Source organism: Lutra lutra, chromosome 4 (assembly GCF_902655055.1).
Source record: "Lutra lutra chromosome 4, mLutLut1.2, whole genome shotgun sequence".
Classification (NCBI taxonomy): domain Eukaryota; kingdom Metazoa; phylum Chordata; class Mammalia; order Carnivora; family Mustelidae; genus Lutra; species Lutra lutra.
The window spans coordinates 2,972,565-2,992,381 of record NC_062281.1 but is presented as its reverse complement, the minus strand read 5'-3'; the positions used below and the strand labels follow the sequence as shown (position 1 = coordinate 2,992,381).

The window sequence follows — 19,817 nt, the reverse complement described above, 5'->3', positions numbered from 1 at the left end:
CTTTGAAACACTTACTTGATTGACTGAGCAAACAGCGGGAGGTCACATCTCTGCCAGCACCGAAGTAAGCCAACCCAACGACCTGATCATGGACTACCCTGTCAGCTCGGCCCGTGCCGGCGGCCCGGTAAACCGGAAATACAAGTACGTTTCTCTGGTAAACCGTAACCAGGACATGAGTGTATTCGACAGGAGATTTATTAACTTTTGCAGGTTTTTCTTTTCAATGTGTCTTCTAATCAGTTAGGTTGCTGGACTGCGAGGGACCAACACTGAGCACTGTCCCCTCCACAACCGCCTCTGTCTCTGCGGCCGTGTCTATGAACACGAGGGCACCGTACAGGGGGTCCAACTTCTCCCACACTCTAGTGTTTCACACGTACGGCTTCCTACTAACATGCTGCTCTGCTTAATGGTGGAAAAAATTATTATCTTTGTGGGGAGAGAACCAAAGAAAGGGCAATTACAGAGAATTCTTTTACTTCACCTTCAAATATGTCAGTTTCACTAAGGTCAGCATGAGTCACGGCCTAATTTAATTGTAGTGCGCGGACGTCACTCAGACACCCCCTCTTCTCAGGCGAGCCGGAGGCTACCAGGCACCACGGAGCAAGCCACGCTGCTCGTTAATGAGATAATTAGGTGTGGTCTCCGCCGGGCTCACAAAGTCCTGCTGCACAGAAGGATGCTAACAGGACAGAAAGGAAAGGAATGAGGACCTAAGCTCTTCGAGCCGAGGCTGAAACAAAGGAGTCCTGAGAAGAGAAGTGTGACGAGCCCAAGGCCGTCACCACTAAGCCCATCAGAAGCTCAGGCAGTCCCAAGTTGGTGGTGCCACAAAGACAGACTAAACAGAAGTCTAGAAGAGATCACTGGTTAAATCATTACCAGCCAGTTTTATTTAATACAGGAGTCGTAATTACAATCAGTATGGAAATTAAGCAAAGACATTCATCCTCTTGTGTGTGATTTAATATGCAAAACAAATCAAGTGTGAGTCACACCAAAGTAGGTATGTAATCTTACTTCCACTCCTCTGGTGGGTGTGCAAGTTCATACTTCTCCCTCACATTGGAGACACCCATATCCAAATGGAGCCAGTGAACCTCCTCTGACCGCAGGTGACTGAGGCGAAATCCATAGCAGGCCACGTGCTTTACTTTGTGACTGTCCACTATCTTCTGAATGATGCCCTAAAACATACCCCCCACAAAAATGACTGTTACAAACAAAAAAAAAAACTGTATGCTAAAAATTAATGCAATGTTCATTTCTTTTAGTTAATTATCAGAAATCTTTGGTAAAAAGAGAATCAAGTTAAACAAATTACTTAATTTTTCTTAGGAATCTTTTTTTCTCAAATAGTATTTTTACGAACAAGGAAAAGTTTTGAAAAAACACAAAATGAGGCTCTTCCCTTTTCTTTAGTGATAAACAAGGCATGGAAATGTACATTTCTGCAGCTCTACCTCTGCTCCATCCCCAAAACCTAACAAAGCATCCCAGCCACCCTCTGCACGTCACTTGCTGATAACGAGACCCAAGGACAGGATTCTATTTTCTGAACCCAGGATAACATCTTGTTCTAGACCAGGCTGCAACTTCAGTTTCATTTCTTAGGAAACACACTTAGAAACATACAATGAAGGCCACGCTTCTGGTGATACTGATGACGCAGGAGAAGCTACCTGGTTGGGCCTGCCCCACCTGCTGCGTGCTCTCTACGGATTACAGTGCAGCAATGCGAACAGTCCCCAGACCCGGTGCTCCTAACACATGTGCACTGAGTTCAGAGACAAAGGCGGGAGGGAAGGTTGCCTCGCCAAGATGAAGCTTATCCTGGGACTCGGAAAGGGAAACAGCAGCCCCGAGTCCTGACCTGTGCCCGCCCAGCTGTGGAAGTCACACATGCACACAGATGTCAATGGGCAGCACACACGGAGCCGCACAAGGGAATCCAACAGTCGGCCTGTGTGCTTACGGGAGGGTGTGCTAATCACAGTCCACTGCACTCTTCTCCATGCTCTAGGCCATTCATAATTTCTAATGACACTGATATTAATAGGAAAATGACTGCCAAAGGAAATCGTCACTGCTTTGTTTTAAATTAGCAATTAACTGAAGGTATCATACTACTTGTAATATAAGACACGTCTTAAAAAGACCCCACGCACACTAAGTATTTCCATATGAGGACATGATGCTGTCGATAATAAGGATGTTCCTATCCCTATTCCTGAGAAAAGAGAAGCACACGTACTATATATGCAAAAGCTGTCAAGGACCCAGTGTGTCCACGCCAGAGGCATCACGTGACACCTGCCCATGGCCAGTCTCCCTTTCAGACTACTGGATCCCAGGAGAAGGCTGTGTATCAAGCATGGGAGAGTGACAGGAGAGGGGAGAAAGCAAGAACAAAGGACTGGGCTGGAGGAGTCACAGGCCACTCCGCAGAGCAGACGAGCTCTCCGTGGGACAGGAAGGATGTGCGCAGCCCACAGAAGTCTGGGTGAAAATGAAGTAGGCATTAAGTGTCCTTCCTGGCTTTCGGATTCAAGGGCTGGAATTTCTGATGGGGACACCGTGAAGGACACTGCAGCCAGTGTCTACCCAAGGGCACTCAGCCAAGGGACAGCAGGAGCTGACACCCAGCCCGCCCCGTCTTCACTCCGTGGGCTCGGGGTGGGGGATCTGCTGTGAGGAAGAGACCTCCATTTCTAGCAATTCCCTCAGAGGCGGCTTCTACAGCTTCTCCTTGCCAACAGCACGGATCTCTGAGCTGCACAGGACAGGCACTGGCGCCTCTTTCAAATCCCCACAAAAGCGATTTGTCTTCCTGTCCCAGCTCTGCCAGTGCGCCACCGAGTGCACAGCGACACCACTGCCCTCGCGAAGGCTTGGGTTCAGCGCATCTTCTCTCCACTCCACGGCGGCTCCCTGGCAGCTGGCCGATTCCAGAGCCACCTCGCTCCTGTTAGGGCCGCAGTTCACGTGCACATCTGTCCCCAACCACCGGTCTCAGGGGGTCTATCCTTTGGGCACAGACCGTTTCTGACCATTGCACGTGCTATCAACAGTCGGGGAGAAATCCCACCTTTCTGGATGCCTTCCCTGAGGACCCCCAGCAAAGGTTATCTTCATGACCCTTCAAGGAATGGGCACGCAGGTGCCCACCTGCAGAGGGGAAGTGTACGGACGCTTAGTCCAGAACTGTGGAGCCCAGGGGAAAAGCAGGCTCCCAAACGGGAGTCTTGTGGGGTAGATACAATTTCAGTCCATTCACTTGCTCACACCACCTGAAGACACCCAGAATGACCTCAGGTTTGGTTCTGTGGAACAAAGAGCTCCCATCCTGCAGAAGCTCCTCATGAAACAAGGCTGTAACATTCACTTTTCACTAAAATATTAACAGCAATTAACACACAGACATTCCCCTTCATTTCCTGTTTTGCTTTTTCATTATGCTTCCATATTGTGTTCTGTCCTACTTCTCTAGAACTCCTCAATATCTCGTCGCTGACTCAGCTCGAGCGGCAGCCAAGATTACGGATATGCAAGGACTTACATATCTGAAGCTCAGTATACACACTGAGTAACGTAAATGATTTTGAAAACTAAATATTTGGTTCTGCGTAACTGAAAAGTAACTTTGAGAACTAAATATTTAGTACGGAATGCACACTCAAAACAAACCACCCCAACATTACTACCATATGGAATGTACGCACATATCACACGTTATTACCTCTGGAACACACACGCTTAGAAAAGGACCTCTAGGGAGACAAGAGGACAAGGGTTTACAATATGCCACTAATGGCACCTGAATTAAATTTAAATTTCTCAGCCTGGCTTTGATGTCCCAGGACAATCCCACCCAGAGTATATAAACCTACATTTAGCTACTTTGAAATATCCCTTTACTCATCTATATCATATCCCAGAATTGGGAAATATATAATATTCCTGATTAATTTTGACATGAGATCGTCATAGGAAAAGGATTCAGGGATGAAAGACCCTAGCCGGTGTGGGCACCATGCTTCTGTCTTATCAGGAACACAACACGCAGCCTCCAGAGCCATTCTCTTCCGAGTGGACAGTTATCTTCTTGTTGGCTTCCTTGCTCTGGGGGAGAGCGGAAGTGAGATGTGTGCAGTACCGCCACGAACAAGCTTCTAGCTGGTGTCACACACGAGCAGCACTGCTTAAAAACAGATGCACTGGATCAAAAGCGACTTAAAAATGTGGCATTTTGGAAGTATGGCCACCAGGGAAACTACAGCAATGATACTTGGCACATAATGTTCGAGACTGTCCTTCATCCCATGCCAACGCCGGATAAAATCAATCCAAGTGTTTAATCAATGTGATGGACAGCGGGGTGAGGGTGGGGCATTTCATTGGTCTAGTTTACCTTTCCCTGATTATATACTAGTAAGATGACGCTGTAATTTCATTTTTAAAAGTTCTTTTTATGATTCTGCTTGGTTCAACTTGGTCATTTATTTTTTAGACAATGCTCTAGAAAGAAATAATGACCTTTCAACTGGTAGAAAGAAATCCTGCAAACTGTCCCTTCACGTCCATTCACTCTTGAATGTTACTCACTCATTCGGTGAGTGAACACGTCTGCATCTAGCCTACATACGATGGGTAAGACAGAACCCGCACCCTCCGAAGCCTGAGTCTAGAAGGAGAGAGGTGATGCTGAACACATACACTAGCACGGCCATTCTGCGGGGAAGGTGGCAACCAGAGAGCAGGAGACAATTGTTCTGTCTAGCTGTCTTCTCAGGGATTTGCAAAGCTCCTTTATCACGAGAGAGATCTGAAACCCCACACGGTGTTGTTAACAGCGCTCATCTCTTTACTTCCTCCCAGGAGCTGCAAGTGCAGTCATCACTCCTGATCTGCTCATTACAATGTCCGGCGGTTCCTGTTCCGTGTCTCTCTTTCAGATGCTCTTCAAGGTAAGGAAGCCAACTGCTATCGCTGTCGGTTCGGCACTCAGCCTGAAGTCGGCCCCGAAGTCCTCCGGGACAACGACAAAGTCCTTCCTCCTACTGTTGCTCTGATAGATGACCACAAACTTCTGGGCTTAACAGAACACAAACGCGTACTTCTCAGTTCTGTAATATCACAAGTCTGAAATGGGTCTCACTGGGCTAAAATCAAGGTGTTGGCAGGGAAGTGCCGTTTCTGGAAGCTCTAGGCTGACCTTCTCCAGCTGCCAGAGGCTCTTCTGTGCATCCACAAAGCCAGCAGCGTTGTGTCCGACCCTTCCTCCGCGGCCCCCTCCCTCTGACCACAGCCAGAAAAGGTCTGCGGCTCCTCATCTCCCCCATCTCAAGGTCATCTTCATCTTGGTCACATCTGCCATGGAAGGTCACGTATGCACTGGTTCTGGATTAGGACGTGGACCTCTTCAGGGGCCATTATTCTGCCGGCCACAATCACCAACTCTGCAGGTCTAGCAACAGAGAATTAACTTCCTCATGCTTGTGCAGTCTCATAATCTTCTTAACACTGCTTTGGACTCCAGTTTTTTCCCTAAGGTTTTTCTTTCCAGTTTCTTCCTGGGTGACACTCTCCCTCCATTAAAGGAATAATTTAACTAAAATCTCTGTAGTCCTTTCCTGCACCAAAATTATTTGAATACACAGTAATCAGTGTTCGAGTTTTTAAACGCACATTCACCGGCTCCTCAGCAGATAGAAGTTTACATTTGAAAATGGGAGACGCACAGAAGGCATCAGCGCTGGCGACCACGGGAGAGACCACGGGGCTGCTGCACACAGAGGCCTCCAGGCAGCCCTCTGCGGCTGAGCTCGGGGAAAACTGCCTGCTGGGTGCCTTCCCCAACAGCCACCAGCCATTGCTAGCACAGCACAGCTCTGTTCACAGAGCTCCCGACATCCACCAACTCACAGAATCACAAACTGTTCACGTGTTTGCGCACCCCGATCAGAAAGCTGATTTTAAACTGATCAGAATGTTTCTCTCTACTGTCATTCTTCCCACTACCAGCTCGGTCACAACGGTCCCAATCCAAACACATTCACCTTTTAGCAAACCACAGGACTGATTTCCTCTCGCAACTTCACGCAATTCCATCACCTTGCTCTAGAGCTTCAGGACGAGCACGGAAACTTCCAAGTGCACTGCACAGTCAAAAAAGAGCCTCAGGCTCGTTAGTAAACTTGAAGATACTTTGAACGTGCCAACAATACTGTCCAAAAACTCAACTGCAACTTAATCTTCAGTGGCATCATACGGTACCTGCCCAGATTTGGTGTCTGGGTACAAATGGATTGTTTCAGACCCTGTGATTTAAGGAAAATAGTAACCAGGTGGGACTGAAGGTCTGATAGAAGTTATCAGTAAGCCCAGGTATGGTTTTCAATAGGTGTAATCTCTATCAATTCAATTTCTTTTATGATTATTAGTCTACTACTTGGTACTTCTGCAAACCAACGTTCCTAATTTACATTTCTGTCGGAAATACTCCATTTCCTCTAGGATTTCGTGTAGTCACTGCAATGGGGATCTGCCAAGTAGATGCTGTGTGCCTGCGAGGCCCTGCTGAAGATGCTGGGGACATCAGTAGGAGACAGGAAGGCCCCTGCTGTCACAGAGCTTTCAGTCTAGGGGAAGAAAGCAGAGAATAAAAGAGTAAACAAATCAAGAGACAAGACAATCTCAAGGAGAAATCACCATCAAAATGGGGTGACGGGCAACAGAAAAGGTGGAAAAGGGAGTAAGGGCAGTCACAGTAATTAGATAAGAATGGGCCACAAAAAAAAAAAAAAAAAAAAAAAAGAATGGGCCACGAGGAGTCCATTCTCAGAGGCCACTGAAGGAACCCGGCTTTCCTCTGAGAGAAATGGGGAGCTGCTGGAGGTTCTGAGCAAATGACTCCAAGACCGGCATATTGGAGAAACAGCCCAGGAAGCAGCAAGTCCAAGGGAGCGAGCCGGAGGAGAGAAGGCTGTGGAACGTGACAGGGAGAGGAGAGTCAGGGGCTTCTCAAGGACCTGAACGCTCACCCTCCACGAGACAGGAAGCCACAGGAAGGTTCTGAGTGGAGGAGCGACACGCTTTGGCTTTTTCATAGGGTCACCTCGATGCTGGACTGTGAACAGACAGAGGTGTCCCCAGGGGACGGTGGGATGTCGGGAGACCAAGTGGCTCAAAGAAGGTGTCGCAGCAGGGGTCAGATGACGTGGGTGGATTCTGGGTGCATCCGGGGAACCATGTGGACACAAACAGCTACTGAATTAGACACGGGGCGTAAGCGAAGGAGGAGCAACAGATGATTCTAAGTGTCTGAAAGACGGGAGGCCCTCAGATGGACATACAGACAGTCCTTTCGGAGTCAGAAGCACGGAGACGGACGAGAGGGGCAGAGGCAGCTGGGCGGCACAGGTCCCAAGTTCAGAGGGAGACCAGTCAGAACAGGGGACAGGTATGGAGAAGGCAGAGCTGGAGTAAATGCCGGTCACAGCCTGAAGAGACCGCGGCAGTGGCGGAGAGGAGCGAGGGGCCGCGCGCGGGCCACAGCCCACGTCCCTCCGGCACTTCTTTCTGGGCTCGCGGGTCTGATCCATTAAGTCTCCTAACTGTTTTCTTAAAGAGAGCCCGTGGTATTAATGTCCTACACCCTACTTCTCTATAGACACCTTCGTTCCACGTCTTCACGAGCAGTCTGTGTGGAAGACTTCTGAGGTGCAAGTTCCTTCCCTGAGCCCTGAGAAGACACTGTCCAGTGTGGTCCTGCATCCAGCACTGAGGATGTAAATGTCACTCTGTTTCCCAAGCAGGGGATTCCTCTGGTAGAATCTGGAGTTTCCTATAACTCTTATTACTCCGAAGTACCACTACCATGTTTCTAGATGACCGTTCGTATTCAATATAGTCCGGCATGGGTTAACCTTGGTGCTTCGGGGTTGACCTCAACCTGAGCTCCAGAGCTGCCTGGAGCATGCGGCTGACACGGGGCCAAAGCCACGACCAAGGTAAGTGGTGTCTGCGTCCGTGGGCCGCTGCTTCCTTAGGGCAGGATGCGCGAGCCCACCAGCACTTGTCGGGAATCGTGACTGGGGGTACGACCTGCACCTGATTCTGGCGGTGCCTGGGCAGTCACACGGGTTGAGGCCGATGGTGTAGAGGGAAGGTGCTCCCGTGCCCGTCTCACAGACCCCCACAAGGAGGTTCGGGGCCTCCTCCTGCACAGCTGTGGCCACGTGGGCCGGTGACGGCCTCTGAGTGTCCAAGGCCACAGGGCCTGCCCCTGAGACTCTCAGGTCCCTTCACAAAGGAGCCTCTTCTGTTGCTGCCTGGCACATGTTGCCTATAACCGGCGGGGTCCTGGGGATCCTCTCAAGAACCGAACATACATGTGAAAGGAGCAAAATTACGAAGTGCAGCATGAGAAATCAAACCTCTGTAATGAACTACAACAAGAATCCAGATATTTCCTATTGCAAATAAGCCTCTCGACGCCCCCAGAGGTGGCGGTGCTTCTGAGTCAGGCAGTATCTCTGATCGCTACTTTCTACAGAGCACAACTGTCTGGCAGAAATAAAAACGCAAGCAAGCTGTATGTTACTTCAAAATTTCTTTAAAAAAAAAAAAAAGGTAAAAAGAAATGGATGAATTCAATTTTAATAACATTTTATTTAACCTACGATGTCAAGAACATGGTCTTTTCAACGGGCAATCAAAACAGGAGATATTTTATATTCTTCGTCCACACTGCATCTGCAGAACCTTGTGTTTGTACCAAGAAAACAGCAGCTGAGACTAGCTACTTCGGGGCGCGCGAGCACTGCACTCGGCTACTGGGGTAGGCAGCGCAGCAGTGAGGGTCGGCATGGAATTACTTCGTTGTTGTGGACGACAGTAAACCATCTCTTTGCAGAAACCGGGTGGCCTGGCTTCTTCTCTGCTACCATTACTACCTGGTCTATTTCTTTCTGCCAAGTGCCCACACTCCCACTCCGAGCTCACCCCTCACCCCATTTCGGCTGCAGGTCACTGGGCCTCAAGTGCGGCCATCTTCCTTCCACTGTACTCCTGCCTAACCATGTAGGCGAGTTCCTTTATCCGTATCGTTCCTTGTGTGCTGCTCCCTGGGGAGAAAGACGGCATGGACATGTGCTTCGGTCCTATTTTGTCCAGTCGTGCAGATCCATCAATTCACAATTAAAATGCTGCATTTCCAAATGTCACCACATTGAATGAAAGCGGGTCATGAATCACACCCGCTTCCATCACAGGAAAAGCTCTCGTGAACCAGTCAATGCCAACTCAGAGTTCTTCGCCTCAAGCTGAAAATCATCAACTGATGGGAGCTGCTAAATTTCAAGCATTCATCAATTACTATGAAATAAAGTCACCCGGGTCTCAGTCACATGGATGTGCTCGTACTGATCTTCATAAAAGTTCAAGAAATACGTTCTCATAACTCAGGCATGTGAATATGGCTTTTTCTTCACAATATAAATGTTTTTCATGTCTGATAAGTTTGTAACATTGGCTACAGGCTTGACATGCGCCCAGTGATCACTGGTTTTCTCCTTGATGTGGATCCTCTTGTGTGCAGTAAATCTGATACCAAAACACCTTTGTCGTGGAGCCTTTCCAAGGTGCATTTTCGGATATAATCAATCTTGAATATCTGCTAAATGTCTTGTCAAATTCACATCTCTGCAAGGCACCCCTCCTGTACGAATACTCAAGTTTATGAAGGCTGATGCAATGTTTTTAACAAACTTCCTCATTCACTGTAACTGAAATTCACAAAGACTAGAACATACGCTAAGAGCCTTCCCATAAACTCTACGTTTGCAAGGTTTGTCTCCAACATAAATCCTCCAATTAACATTAAGACAGAACACTAGCCGCTGGCCTTGCTACCAAGTGATTGTGTTTATAAGGTTAAATGTAAAACAAAACTACAGGAAAATTAGGAAAAGCCATCAAGCTTCATAAAATGTTTGTAACAAGAGACTACTACATTCAACTACAGCACATGAACAGATGTTAATACATATTTAAGCCTGAATGAATTATTCACCTTTGAATAATGAATCCGCCTGAACAGCGAGGACTCCAACATTATAGAGATAATGGGAAATTATCCCTTTAATTTGCTAAAAGTACTTTAGGCATATAAGTTAAAGAGTAGCAGATGAATTAACTTCTTTATTATGAAAAGAAAGGGGGAACAGACACATCTGTTCATCCTGCACTGGACACTGTCCTCCCTAGAGATGAACATGGGAGTAGGTAGAGGGAAAGGAAGGAGCAGTGGTTCTCTAACACGTGGACAAAGGAAACACTTGCTGAAAACTGATGTCCTCAACTCTGTTTTCTGAAAGTGCACTGCTACCCGCTCACCCCGCCGACTCTCAGCAACCTTGGCTCATCGTGCCTCTCGCCACTCCTGGCCTGCAGGCTACCAGCCCCGCGCGACATCGACATCACGCAGGCTTCCTCGCCCCCAGGCTCCGCGGGGAAGCACACTCTGTCTGGCCGGCAACTAAGGCCACAGGTGTCCACCTCCCCACCCCAGCAGACAGGAGGCTGGAGCAGCAGGGACCCTTGATAGCCCCAGAACCTTGGCAAGTGGCTGGTATAGGGACCCAGTCAGTTTTTGAAGAACCTGTCCTATCTGGGGTCATGCAGATACCTTCAAGATTCCCATTCTAGAAAATAGTTTATTTCCTAAGTAGTAGAGGTTATTTTAATTACTTTGTTCTCTTCTATGCTAAAGAGTTTAAAAAAAGGGAGAGAGAAAAACATGCATAGCTTTACATCGATAACATATGGTTCAGTTATTATTTTCCTAAGAGGTTTTACACTTAAAGTTCTGGTCAGTCACATGTTACATGAATAAATATGATAAAGCAAAAGTAATACGGGAATAAAAATTTTTATCTCTTTTTGGTCTGTGCCATTAACCTACAGGCTTATTTAACCTAAATGTCCATGGCGCCACCTCCAGGAAAATGTACCTACCCGGACGTCCGTCGCGTCCCCGTGCCGGATGATACTGGCCCAAGTAGCTGGTTCGCTGCTGTTTTCAAAGTAATGAAAGACTTTCAGCACCCGCTCCATTGCCCCGGGGGACCGCTCCGTGCCGGCGCCCAGGTGAGTCTTGGTACTCGAATGCGGTGTGTGGTTCAAGTTTGGGTCAAGGTAAGCGGCCGCCATTATTTTGGCCGACGCTGTGTGTCTGTCATACTCTAGAAGAGAAAGAAAAATGGTCAGTCACCGTATTGGAAATCTATCAAAATGTGGTTAAAATCTATTAAAACGTGGCATGCTGGTCCTTATACTAACAACACTGTTCCATGTTCTTCCCTTCTGGTCACGTCACACGCAGAAGGCGAGCATCAGGAGAGCGGAGACCGGACTGACCGGGGCAATCTCTGCTCCCCTGCACCCACGGCGGCACCGAATTCACAGCAGCATCACAAATACTTGTTAAATGTTTCTTAACAAATTAAAAGGTCCTATTTCAGCTCTGTCAAAAGTTCACCATCTATAAACAATATCCCCTCACCGTCCTCCCTTTTAAAATCACAGCCTTTAAATCTGGGGGAAAATCTCACAGGAAAGCCAAGTACGTTCATTTTGCTGCCTCCGTTTGAAAACCTGCGCGTGAGCTGCAGCTCTTTCTTCACACAATGAACACTCAGGGAGTGGGCAGGACACATACAAGGCCCTGGAGCCGAAAACCCCAGAGGTAAAGCCAGGCCCTCCCGCTTAGCCAGTCCCTCAGCAGGAGAGTCAGCCCAGTCACCGCTGAAAACAAAACTGAACCAGGAAGCAAAAACCAACCAAGTGTGTCCGTGTGACAGGACGACTCCCACTTGAACGTGGGGGTAGCTCAGCCAAGACGAACACTCCCATTGAGAAAACTCAGAAAAGATTAAAAACCAGCCCAGTGTTTTCGAGTCCGAGATGTTGTGAGGCAACCAGGACAGCAGGGGACACAGATGGAGACGTAAGAGACACTGAGCAGCTGCCTTTTCCCAAAGGGCATCAGCCAATTCTGGGCCTTCGAGAGCCTGAAGATCCAAGAAAAGCCACCGATGAGACACAAAGCAGCTGAGCTTTTGGCCATGAGAGATCAAGTGAGAAGCGTGGGGACCCCAGGACTCTGGTGAGCAGGACACATACTCTGCTAGGTGTCCCCTTAAGACAGTCACCAATCCTAGAACCAAGCCCAGAGGGAGCCTCTAGAAGCTGGTGAGGCTGAAGACAGGCAGAAGGGACGAGGAGTCTAGCCGGGCCCAGGACATGAGACACAACAGCATGGCCGACAGACTCACTCTAGCCAACAGAAAGCTCTAGGCCCCAGCGCAAGTCCCATCTGCAGGGGAACGCTCGCTGCCTGTGCACGGGAGGCAGTCACTGAAACCGGCCCCGTGCTGGGTAAAGAGCAGGATGCCATGGGCATCGGGACTGACATTACTAAAGTATATTCTAGCATTAAAGCTGGACAACAACAAAACAACTAGAAAATCCCTAACTGTCTGGAAACCAAGCAACGCATTTCAAGTAACCCATTAGCCAAAAAGAAACTCGAAGTATTCTGAATTTAACAATGCAATTAAAAGAAAGATCGGCGCTACATGCAGACAGAGCTGTGATTCCATTAAAATCCACACTTTTTTTTAAAGACTTTATTTTTAAGTAATCTCTATAGCCATCCTGGGGCTTGAACTTACAACCCCAAGATCAAGAGTTGCACACTCCACCTGCTGAGTCAGCCTGCAGTCCCTAAGATCTATACTCCTAAATGCATGTACTAGCAATGAAGATCGGAAATTAGTGATCTAAATATCCACTGTCTCACAGTGCATTTAGCAGTTGAACAAAATCAAGGTTTGCTGGTTTGTTTTGACAAGAATAATGGAACTGATAGACATCTAGCAAGACTAACCAAGGGGAAAAGGTCCGGTGGAAACCAATACCATCAAGGATGAAGCAGAACAGAGAAGAGGATGTTCATAACGGGAGGTGATGACAGAGTATCAGATACTGACAAGAGAAAGTCACGAACTGTATGTCAATGAACATGAAAGTTGAGATGCGTATACAATTTTTTAAAAAGATTTTATTTATTTATTTAACTGAGAAAGAGAGAGAGAAAGAGCACGAAAGCAGGGGGAGCGGCAGAGGGAGAGGGAGGAGCAGGCTACCCACTGAGTGGGGAGCCTGACTTGGGGCTCAATCCCAGAACCCTGGGATCATGACCCAAGCCAAAGGCAGATGCCTAACCAACGAAGCCACCCAGGTACCCTGAGATGCACACACAATTCTCTGCAAAGTACAACTTAAGCCATTATAAACTGCTGTTGTATAAAACCAAGACCAGAAACATAAAGCCGAAATAGACATCTTCCATTAAAAATGGTCAATCTGTAATTAAAATTCTTCCCACAAAGGAATATCTGAGTTCTTCCACTAATTTAAGGAATAATGATATTAATCTTACAGAAATTCTTCTAATGAACAAATAGGGGACATTTCCCAACTTATCATACGAGACCAACAAAGCAATGACACAAAACCAGACAAGGACAGCACAAGAAAGCGCACAAATCAATCTTTCTTATCAACACGGGAGCAAAAATCTTTTTAAAAAATCAGCAAATTTAATCACACAATATTTTTAAATAACATATTATAACCAGAGGGGTCCGTCAGAGGAACGCAAAGGCAGTTAAACATTCAAAGAGCGCTCTGTGTTTGCCGCAGCCTTCTTCCTAAGGCCGACATGGAAGCCACCAACACGCCCTTCAGCAGGGGAAAGGGTAAGCCAACTGTGGTCCATCCCGGCAATGAACATTTAGTGCGAAAGAGCAATGAGCTACCAAACCACGAAAACACTTGGAGGAACTGTAAATGCATGTTACTGAGGGAAGCCGGTCGCACTCTCTGATTCCAACTATACGGCACTCTGAAAGTGGCAAAACCATAGAGACAGTAAAATTTCAGTAGATGCAGAGCTGGGGGGATGGGGTGGGGATGAAAATGTGGAGCACAAGGGATTTTTAGGGCAGTGAAAGAGTACGTATGACGTATCACGATGACACATGTCACTGTACATCTGTCCACACACAGGATGTGCACCCCCAGAGTGAACCGTACAGCAAACTGTGCACTTCGGGTGATCTGGTAGGTCGCGTATAACGCAAGCACCACTCTGCTGGGGGAGCTGACAAGGGTACGGCTGTGCATGTTACCAGATCAGCGGGCAGAGGGGAAATCCCTGTACCTTCCCTCAAGTTTGTTGCAAGCCTAAAACTGCTTTCAAAACAAACAAAAAGCGTCTTAATTTTTTTTTAAACCAATCAATATAACCAACCAGATTTCAGAAAGGAGGAGAACCACAGGTGTCTTACTATATGCAGAAAAGCATCTGGCCAAGTTTACCAGCCACTCAGGATAAAAACTCTAAGCAAAGTAAAAACAGGAAGCAACTTCCTTGAACTGAAGCGGGTATTTACATTAAACCTAATTTACACAGCGCTGGGAAGAGCCCCTGCCCGCCTCCGGGAACAGGAGTGAGCCGGTGGGTGCCCGCCACGACCACCGCTGGTCGCCACCGTTCTGGAAGTCTTCCCAGCAGGTTCCATGGGCAAAAATGAAAACAAAACTCAGGGCTGGGAAGGAAGGAAGAAAAGTATCACTACTCCCAGACTGCACAGTTATGTGTGAAGAAAATCTCTGAGAATAACATACGGGTAAACTGCTAGAATCAAGAAAGAATGCGGCAAGGTTGCTGGACGGTCAGATGCAAGCAACGACACTTCTGTGGTCCGCTCCGCTCTGTCTCGCTCCCCGGGCCGGACAGCGGGCTGCGCACACACAGTGCCAGCTGCGTCCCGACAGGCAACCCTGCGTCCCCAGAGCCGCTCCGAGGAACTGGCACCCCAGCAGTGAAAGTCACCCCCCGCAACACCGAGCGTGCCAAGGGATAAGCCAAACCAAAAGCGTTACCGCAACACGCCTCCACGGCCCGAAGTCCACGCAGAACCCGTCACAGGTCTTCAGGAAGCAGCGGAAACACGTCTCCGCAGAGAAAGCGCTGCCATCGGCTCAGCACCAGAGGCTCCGGCACTCGGCCATGGCCCCAGTCCAGGCGGCCCTGCGCGGGGGGCCTGGGGCTTCCTGCATCGGCAATGCTGACCTCGCTGCCGACTGCCGGAGCCCAAGCTCTCCCTTTACGCAGGAGACAGACACTTCTTCTGCTCTTGAAAGAAGTCCCAAGTCAGGGTGTGAGGAAACCAGGTGCTGACAAGCCCTGGAGTTCACTCTGGGCCTCACCCCACGGTCCGATGTAAATGCCCTGCGTAACACAGCACATGTGAGGGAGAGAGGAAAGGAGCATCTTCCAGGGTCCCCTAGATGATCCTCGCTCTGACACGCTAAGATCCACCGAGACCTGGCGCCAGCCCTTTAATAACACTGGGCTGTCCGCCAGACAGGAGGGATGCAACAAAGAACGCACACTGACCCGCTCAATTTAAACAACTTCGGACATAAACAAGTTTGGAGAATTTTTAAGGAGTTGGTGACGATCCTAGTTCCAGTAAACCCTTCAACAAACTAGATGGGTGTAAAAACTTTCTCCTTCCAAATGCTCTCCTTTCATACAAGATTTGGGTTTCTCTTCTCACAGAGTCTAACCCAAATATACTAAATTTCCTACGCGGATTTTACTTAACGAAGAGCTCACACTACTTAAATATTTAATGTTATAGTATCAGTATGTGACAGCCTGTATTTTCCCAAAGAAGCTGTAACACTGGTCCTGAACTGTCTCTCCAACAGGTGTAGGCTACGTTCCTTGCCCTCGAGTCGGCGGGGGGGGGACTTCTGACCAGCCTAAGAAACATCCTACACTAGGTATGATAAGGCAAACCAGGTTCCCTTGGTTCCCTAGGTTCTCTTGGGCTACTCGCTCACAAAACCCAACCAACAGTCTCTCCAGAAGCCCAAGAACTGAGCTCCGACAACAGAAGCCTGAGCCGGGCTTCCCGCCAAGAGCCAGCACAGGCTTCTGAGCCACGGGGCAGAGCCATCCTCCGAGGGGGCCCTCTGGCTCCCAGTTGTGACACCCGAGCTCCCACCACACGGAAACAGCTGTCCCTGTCGAGCCCTGTCCAGACTGCAGATCTGAACAAAATAATTCTTGTCACTTTAAGCCACGCGGTGTTGGGATGACTTGCCATCAGCAACAGATAAGCAGTACGGCACGCATTCCAACTGAAGCTCACACGAGTGGCTCTCGCCTCGCACAGGAGTGTGGGGCCCTAGGATGACTTGCCAACGTGGTCTGACAGCACGTGCCTCCGTCCTCCCCCCACTCCATGACTAAGGGTACGGAGTGAGCATCTCTCCAATGCCTGGCCAAACTGTCCTACTCCCTTCTAAGTTTCGAGTCAGCATCCAGCACTTTATCCCTTGTACGTTCAGTGTCGTAAGCTATCTGCGAAAGCACGTCTGATAACGAACCTTCTCGTCCGGTTCACGTCCACCGGAACATCCTCTGTTTTGTCACAACTCTTTTCGTCACTTGTCAGTAAGTTCGCCTTTATTTACGAAGCTCCTCTGACTACACAATTATCAAGTCCGGCTCCGCAGCAAAGGCAACCTTCCTACAGTCGGCTACCTGTTTCTGTGACTCTCAGTCAGAAGCCCGCACGGCGATGTGCACGGTGCAGGAGGTGTCTGTCGCACCGCGCACACACACACGCACACACACACTCACGTGTGCACACTCTCCGCACTCTTCGATACTTCCTGCCGTGCTGCTGGCATTTCTGTCTGCATCATCTCCAGCTGCAGCATCTAGAGCCTGCCCAAACTCCAGCACAGGCCTTAAAAGCTGAAATAACTCCTGGGCCCACTGGCCAGATTAATGCAACGCAGCCCCCGGTTCCTAGGGCCGCTGCAGGCAAGCCGAGGGCTGCCCCCGCTCCACGGGAGTTGCCGCCTTCACAGGTGCTCAGTACCTTCCATTCCACTTCCCGGGCGACCCTCTGTTGCTTCAACTCTGCACTTCATCTTTGTTGCCCAATTCCCTCCTATGACAGTCCATTTTGTAAGATGTCACAGGGGTTGATCACTGGCAAACAAGAAGGCACCACGACTGCACATCTGCTGTGTATAAACTGAGTCACAGACGCGGGGCAGCCCGTCAGCAACAGACCAGGAGAGAGGTACCGCGACTGGCCACCGGTCATACGTCACATCTGTCATTTCTGTAGTGCTCTGCAGACTGAGTTCGCACCGTACACAGCGGCTCACAGCTGACTTACGTGTGAACTACGACTGAACCGTGCCATTGAGGACTGGCATCACAGAAGCCACAGAAACTGGTATTTGTGCACACTGGAACCACGCACAGCACGGACTGTCTGTAAAACAATTCAACTAATACCTTTATTAAACAGATTGTTTTTTGGACTTCAGACAATATGGCAAATTATGTAAATCATTTACTTTATCTGAGGTACCACTATAAAACTTTTCATGCTGTACTTCTGATGAAAATTAGAATATTAGATTAAAATTAGATTTAAAATTTTAAAATTTTAAAATTAAAATTAGATATTAGCCTTTAATATCAACTTTAAATTGATTTCTAAGATTGGTAATATTGAGACCTTGAAGGTAACTGTGAATAATTTTTGGAGATGTAAAAAAATCCTAAGGAAATGAGGAATGGCAAAATATAAAGAGTACAACTGTGCTGGTTTACGGCAGTCCTACTTATGTTCAGCCTATTTAAACATATCTGATATTCATAAAACCCATATTGACAAAATGCTGATGAGATGAGCAGGTTTTAAATCTAAAGTTACATGTGTTAAGTGTGTAACTTGTGTGTTTTTGTTTATGTTTTAAAGATTTTATTTAGTTATTTGACAGAACAAGAGAGCACAGTGTGGGGAAGGGCAGGGGGGAGAGAGTGAAGCAGACACCACCCCTCCACCACCACTACCGAGCCTGATGCGGGGCTCGATCCCAAGATCCGGAGATCCTGACCTGAACTGAAGGCAGATGCTCAACCAACAGAGCCACCCAGGCGCCCCTCCTTGTGTATATTTAAACTCAGACACTTAGGGGTGGCTACTGGCCAACATTGTGATCTGTTCCCTTACCTTATAAATGGAGTAAAACCTAGAAACAATCAGAAATAATCTTTTCCATATATCCAATTAGCTAAACTCCTAAAACATATGTTAAACAGATTCTGTCTTGGGATCCAGAAGGAAAACTATCTTTTCCCTTCTTCATATTACAGTAACTTCCTATACTGGATATTTCTAACATTGATAAACCCTTGTCATTTTTTTTAACCCTTCTCATTTTTTACACTGTAAAAAAATAACAAAAGTATACAAGTGCTCTGTCAACTTAGAATATTAAAAACAATTTAGGTATATCCTGTGCTGGACTTCCTAAAATTTTTTAAAGATGTATTTATTTATTTGAGAGAGATGAGGAAGGGGAGGGAAGTGGCAGAGAGAGAGAGAGAGAATCTCACGCAGACTCCCTGCTGTGTGGGGAGCCCAACATGGGACAGGATGCAGGGCTCTCGGCGGGGCTGATCCCACGACCCATGAGACCACGACCTGAGCAGAAAGTAAGAGTTGGACACTCAGCCATCTGGGCCACCCAGGCGCCCCTGGATTTCTAAACTTCTGGTCATTGTGTTATGGGAGTCACCTCTGTGCTCAGTGGCAGCACTGACGGCTCTAACAGGCATACGTCCTCCCATTTGAAGCTTAAAAGTTAAAAATCTTTATCACCAGGAGATAGGCCTTCAAGGTTGTTTATGATTTCAGCACGCTATGGAAACAGAGGGTGTTTTCTCTGTAGGCATCTCTAATTAAAAATGGGGAAGGAAATAATGACTTGAGACAGGTCTTAAAATCGCACTGATTAGACCCGAAGCCTGTATGAACACCTGCGAGGGTAAAAGGAGAACCCTGAGGCCCCAGACACAGCGAGCAGGTCTTGTGTTTCTACTATTTCCGGTACCATGAAAACAGTAGCCCAGCTGGATCTAACGAATCTATAAGGACTCCAACCAGATAACCCAATGACCCTACACAAGCAGTAGACAGTAGACACCCTTATCCTGTTGGTTCAGTCTACCAACCTGTTCAGTGACGGCTCCAGTCCTCTCCGACTGGTTTCCTTTCCCTGTCTTTCCAAAACAAGCACAGGAGCCAACAGTCTGTCCAACCGCCTATTTGGGTCTCCGTCCCTCAAACTTCTAGCAAGGACCCTAGAACTGAAGCTATGAACCCAAATGGTGCTATATTTCACCCCAAAACTAAGAATCACATTTCCCTTTATCTTTTTTTTTTTTTTTAAGATTTTATTTATTTGACAGAGAGAGAGATCACAAACAGGCAAGCAGCGGGGGTGGGGGGTGGGTGGGGTAGCAGGCTCCCTGCTGAGCAGAGAGCCCGATGCGGGGCTCGATCCCAGGACTCTGAGATCATGACCCGACCGGAACTGAAGGCAGAGGCTTAACCCACTGAGCCAACCAGACGCCCCTCCCTTTATCTTTAATACCAGAATATTATTAACCCCAAGACACCTAAACTAGGCTCCAGGCCCCAGTTACTAACCAATGACACTGATATATCCTTGAGCCCCAACAGAGCTCAGGGACTCCGAGGACAGGAGGAAACATGAGCGTGAGGATCCACAGTCGGGGCTAAGGGCCTTCCTCAGAGAGCTCCACAGACACTGGTAGGGATCTACTTCAATTC

The 19,817-nt window shown here is 48.0% G+C and overlaps 1 protein-coding gene across 24 annotated transcripts in view; it reads right to left on the bottom strand.

Annotated features, from left to right (window-relative positions):
* PTK2 (protein tyrosine kinase 2) overlaps positions 1-19,817 on the bottom strand; it is a 251,367-nt gene that overhangs the window by 155,565 nt on the left and 75,985 nt on the right. For all 24 annotated transcript variants that reach the window (XM_047725233.1, XM_047725252.1, XM_047725232.1 and 21 more), the window contains 2 exons: positions 11,026-11,252; positions 1,027-1,193 (listed from right to left, as the gene is read on the bottom strand). In XM_047725233.1, coding sequence (XP_047581189.1) covers positions 1,027-1,193; positions 11,026-11,252 — 394 coding nt within the window. The remainder of the gene's footprint in view (positions 1-1,026; positions 1,194-11,025; positions 11,253-19,817) is intronic.